The 5,923-nt window shown below is 38.4% G+C and overlaps 1 protein-coding gene across 1 annotated transcript; it reads left to right on the top strand.

Moving 5' to 3' along the window:
• Positions 1 to 1,578: 1,578 nt before the first annotated feature.
• On the top strand, positions 1,579 to 2,775 carry LOC110701101. The gene is made up of 2 exons (XM_021878696.1): positions 1,579 to 2,080; positions 2,225 to 2,775. The coding sequence occupies exons 1-2, from the start codon at positions 1,579 to 1,581 to the stop codon at positions 2,773 to 2,775; spliced, it is 1,053 nt and encodes a 350-aa protein (XP_021734388.1).
• Positions 2,776 to 5,923: the final 3,148 nt, after the last annotated feature.

The following is a 5,923-nucleotide window of genomic DNA, read 5'->3' on the forward strand; positions in this document are numbered from 1 at the left end:
TGCGTTTTAGGAAAAACTCATAAATCTCGTTCATGCCTTTCTTCCATGTGGAGTTCATGGAATAATTAGCAAAAATCATAAGTTTACTCATTCCCAAATTGGTTTATAAACCATAAATGAGTTCGTGAGCGAGGGTACTAAGATAACGTTCCTTTTCGAGGAGAATCGTCATCCTATCCCTAGTACGGCCTCTACTAGCTCTTCCTTTTTCACAATTTCATCACCAAACAATATATGCAACGCGATACCTAAAATTATGTTAGTTGATTTTATTTAGAAACATTAATTCACGTAGGAATTACATTGCAAAAGTCGTTATTCTTATTTAATAATATTCGTGAAAAAAATATATCAATAAACAAGATTCGCCTTAGCTTAAGTGATCAACCAACAATTATTTAATTCAATTCTAGTCTTTATTTAACGCAAGATACTACGTGGAATTGTTTAATTAATTATTTTAAAAGTGATCAAACAACAATAATTAATTAATTAAAGTTTTTTTAAACAAGAAAATAAAGGTGATTTAACTAAGTGCTCATGAATTTACCACTTCTCTTTGCTAGAACTCCATTTAGAACACTTATGGACACCTTCTTGTTAGGGAACCTCCACCGTAGTAACAAAGTATCGAAAAGGTGAGTGTTTAGGACAAGAGGGCTAGGTTGCACAAGTTCACAAGTTATTTCACCAGAGTTTTAGGTTAATTTCTGTCTGTTGAAGCCTCGGTTTAAGCTCGTATTTATAGAGAATGATTAGATTTAGGGTTTCGAGCAATCTGCAGCAGCTGGTGTCGCGCGCAACAGATGAAGTTGTGCGCGGCAACCTAACGCAAGTTTTAGAGTTGCGCTGCTATGTGCGGCGCAACTATTGTTCTTGCGTGTGGCTTTATGGTAAGATTCAATTTTATATTTTCCATATAATTTTTGAATAATTACAAATCTTCTGCAGCGCAACTCTGGAAGTTGTGATGGGTGTCGCGCGCAACTGAAATAGTTGCACGCGGCAGCCTAGCGCGACTTTGTGAGTTGCGTGCGGATTTTTCTGCGGCAACACTAAGTTTTAACCTAGGCGCTCCTAAATCCGTCATTATTAGGGTTTAAGCAGGGGCTTAAGCCTAATTATGATCGGGTTTAGTTAATTGGAACTTTGTTTTTGCTTTTTTTCTTTAATTTGGGCTAGTCTTTTGTGTTTTGTGGCTTAACCAGTTATCCATAAGTATTCTTCCCTTTGATCTAACACGAAGATGACTTTATTTATTGTCATTGCACTTTCTTGTTGGGATAGGAGGCCAAAAGTAGATGTCTACAATTATAATAGTCAAAGTCATTGCCAAGGATATGGGGACTATAACCAAGGTTATGGTAACCATAATCACGATAGTGGCAAAAATCAATGTAGAGGTAATTGGAACAATCAAAGTAGGGGAAATTTACAATCGAATGGTCAAGGAGATGCCCCACTTGGATTTGTTCCGAATACCCAAGAGCATAGTGATAATTTGTATGATCAATCATTTTCCTCTAAGATTTTCTTAGAAGTGTCATAGAGAATCTAGCCAAATTGTTGGACACCTACATGACCCTAAGCAATGAGAAATTCAATGACATGTTAACTTGCCATAAGGGATTGGAGAGCCAAATTTCTCAATTGGCTAATGAGTTTAAGGAATTTACAAATCTTTCTTCTTTGACTTCACAAAGCTTAGATCTTAAGAGCCCTATGAATGCTATTGTGACTAGAAGTGGTAGGGTCCTTAAGAGTGAAATCTCTAAGAAGAGTGATATTAAAGATAGTCATAGCAATGGCCAAATTGAGAATGAGGGAGAAGAGAATACTTTAGTTGAGGAAGTCAATAACAAACAAGTTGAGAAGGTGAAAGAGAGAGAAAGAGAAGTTTACAAACCTAAGCTCCCTTACCCCCAAAAGTTTAATAGGCACAATCTAGACAAGCAATTTGGGAAATTTATAGAGATGCTTAGACAGCTTCATCTTACTCTTCCTTTTACCGATGTCATTGAACAAATGCCAAATTATGCAAAGTTCCTTAAGGAGATTTTGAGTGGAAATAGAACATGTGGTGTGGCAGAAACGGTTAACTTGACCGAGAATTGTAGTGCAATCATAATGAACAAAATCCCACCCAAGTTGAAGGATCTAGGAAACTTTTCTATCCCTTGCGTTATTTATAAAATGCAAATTGATAATGCCTTGTGTAATTTAGGAGCTAGTGTTAGCATTACGCCATACTCAATATATCAAAGACTAGAGAAGGGAGAACTTTTACCTACCAACATTACCTTGCAATTAGTCGATAGATCAATAAGGATCCCAAGGGGCAAGGTAGAGGATGTTCCCTTGAGGGTAGGAAAGTTCATCATTCCGGTTGATTTTGTGGTCCTTGACATAGATGAGGATTCTACAATTCCTATTATTCTTGGTAGACCATTTCTTGCTACTTCGGGTGCTTTGATTGATGTCAAAAGTGCTAAGATTTCACTTAAAATTGGAGATAAGGGAGTTGAATTTGATTTGAATGAAAGTATGAAATATCCTTCTTCGTCTCTTGAGAATTGCATGAGAGTTGAAATCTTAGATAATCTTGTACATTCAATGCATGACCACTTACTCACAACTAATGATCCTCTTGAGTGTGTTTTGTTGAACAAGGAAAAGATAGGTGCTCCTAGCAAGGACATGGCTTTGTATGAGAACTTTTTAGATGGAAGCGTTGAGGGAAGTGATGAGCAAATTTGCATGAAAATCTTAATCTAAGAGTCTTTGCAAGCGGCTTCAATCAAGGAAGGTAAAGGTGTTCCTATGGTAGAGCTCAAACCTTTACCATCACACCTAAGGTATGAATTCTTAGGCCCAAATTCTACTTATCCTGTGATTGTTAGTGCATCTTTGAGTAAGAGCCAAGGTCAAGTGTTATGCGATGTTTTGAGAAAGCACAAAGGTGCTTTGGGTTATACCATTTATGACCTCAAAGGTATAAACCCCGCTTTATGTACACACCACATAACCCTTGAGGAGGGTGCCCTTCCTTCTATTGAACGACAACGAAAATTACATCCCCAAATGGGGGAGGTAGTAAAGAAATAAATTACTAAGCTTTTAGATGCGGGAATCATATTCCCCATCTCAAGCTCTAGATAGGTCTCACCCGTTCATGTCGTTCCAAAGTAGGGAGGCATGAACGTCGTTAAGAATGAAAAAGGTGAGCTTATTCCAACAAGGACGGTCACCGGTTGGCGGATGTGTATAGACTATAGACGTCTAAACACATCCACTAAGAAAGATTATTTCCCCCTTCCTTTCATTGATCAAATGCTTGAAAGACTAACGAGGCACAAGTACTATTGTTTCCTCGATGGTTAATCGGGATTTTTCCAAATTCCTATTCATCCCAATGACCAAGATAAAACTACTTTTACTTGTCCCTATGGTAACTTTGCTTATAGGAGAATGCCATTCGGCCTTTGGAATGCTCCCGCCACTTTCCAATGGTGTATGATGAGTATCTTTGGAGATATGTTGGAGGAGGAGATGGAGGTGTTTATGGATGATTTCTCCGTAGGTGGAGTTTCCTTTGAAGCATGCCTCGAAAATCTTGAAAAGTGTTTGGCAAGTGGTGAAGGATAATTAGGTCGTTGGACTAACTACCCTCAACCAAACAATATTTATAAACCTACACCTACACTAAACAAGTTTAGTGGTAAGTAGAGGGTCGAACCACGGAGACGACATAAACACTATCAACACCACCACCAATTAAGCTAGGTCAAAGAGATAGGATGGATAGAACAATAAACACAAAATGAGATTAATATTAAGTTAAACTAACACCAAGGGAGAGGGTCAAACATGACAATGATCTTCAATAAAGTTAGGCAATGGAAATGAGTTTACATGCAAACCAAATATCTCATATAAGGCAATACCAACAATACCATCTAACCACCTATCGGGGTCAAAGGCTTTCCCAACTTAACACATGCTCATACTATCGTCATAAGCTATGAAAGTTAAGGTTTTTGCATAGAATCGATCACCTAATGGATATCCCTAAGTTACACTATCGTCATAACTTAGTTCAATCCACCCAATTACAACACATGATTGGCCATTCACATGGATTAATTAGTAAAACATGGTTACAAGGTATATTTAATCAATATAACCAACATTTGTCTAGCCTAATACATTCAAGATTCACCACATGCTATCACCAATCCCTTAGTAAAGGGAATTACTCACTAATCATGAACAACTAACACAAAACCCAACAAGAAGAACAAAGAGAAGCAATTAAACTAAACAACTACTCTAATCAAGTAAGAAATTAAGAAAGAACAATAAATGAGATAGAGTTTAGAATGCTCATTGAAGTATTGAAAAGGAATCCAAAACAATGTCACTTTTCATCTTCATCTTCTTCAATCCACCATTGAAGCTCTTCACTTTCTCTCTCTAAAATACCCTAAATTACTCTTAATCTACATTACAAAGTATAAAAACAAAGATTAAAACTAAATCTAAGCCTAATTTATGTGAAGATTGATGGAGAGATGTTAGGGTTTAACCCCTCAAAGAGGAGAGAGAAAACCCCAAAGAAACCCACAATCCAAACTTCCAAAAAGAGGAGAGGAAGAAGCGTTTAAAAGACCCGTAGCTGCTCGTGCGCGCCCGCGATATTTGCCTGCGCGCCCGCGCACTGGGATTGGCCTGGCAGCGACATTCATTTTCAAACAGCCATAACTTCTATTCTAGGAGGCTTCTGTGGGCGTGCAACCTACCGTTGGAAAACTCTTTAAGTCTAGTTTCCAATGCAACTTGAATCACCTCAATCAAATTTGTAGATCAAAAGTTATCGCTAAAAGAGTGAACAAAGGTTAGTTTTGGAGTTCAGGCCCTTGAGCGCCCGCACCTATCTTAGGAGCGCCCGTGCCTAAGCCGCGCCCAAATCGCGCCTACATTCTGCCTCCAATATTTTCGACCCCAATGTTAGGCACGCCCGCGCTGGGTTTGGCGCGCCCGCGCCATTCTGAAAGCGCGACCCGCGCTGTCCGCATGGCCTTGCTTGCTTGCTCCTTAACTTCCTTTGTAGCTCTTCAAATGAACTCCAATTCTCCAAGCTCTTCATTCTCTCAAAATCAACTCCAAAAGCCTACAAAACACGAGGAAAAGCACAAAAACATAATAAAGAGAGAAACTGAGCAAAAGGGGTACAAACAAGGGACAAACGTAGAAAAATACCGCGATTAGAGGATCTAAATAGTGGCATAAATGCCACTTATCAGCAAGATGTAAGAAAGTGAACTTGTTGTTGAATTGGGAAAAATGCCATTTCATGGTTGAAGAAGGAATATTCCTTGGCACAAAATTTCCCACAAAGGCATAGAGGTTGACAAGGCGAAGATTGAGGTTATCGAATAGTTGCCACCTCCGGTCAATGTGAAAGGTGTGAGATCATTTTTGGGCCATGCCGGGTTCTATAGAAGATTCATTAAAGATTTTTCACTTATTGCAAAGTCCCTCAATGATCTTCTTCAAAAGAATGTCGAGTTTGTATATGATGGCAAGTGTTTGGAGGCATTCAATAAGTTGAAGAAAGCTCTAATCTCCACTCCAATTGTTCAAGTTTCAAGATGGGATTTGCCATTTGAGTTAATGTGTGATGCAAGTGATACGGCTATTGGAGGAGTTTTAGGTCAAAGATTTGATAAGAAACTTCATGTGATTTATTATATGTCCAAGACTCTAAATGAAGCTCAACTAAATTACACTACAACGGAAAAGGATTTCTTAGCTATTGTTCATTCCTTTGAAAAATTTATTTGTTGTTTGTTGGGGTCCAAAGCAATTGTGTTCACCGATCATGTGGCCCTAAAATACCTTTTTGGGAAGAAGGAATCAAAGC

This window comes from Chenopodium quinoa, unplaced genomic scaffold (genome assembly GCF_001683475.1).
Source record: "Chenopodium quinoa cultivar QQ74 unplaced genomic scaffold, ASM168347v1, whole genome shotgun sequence".
NCBI lineage: Eukaryota > Viridiplantae > Streptophyta > Magnoliopsida > Caryophyllales > Amaranthaceae > Chenopodium > Chenopodium quinoa.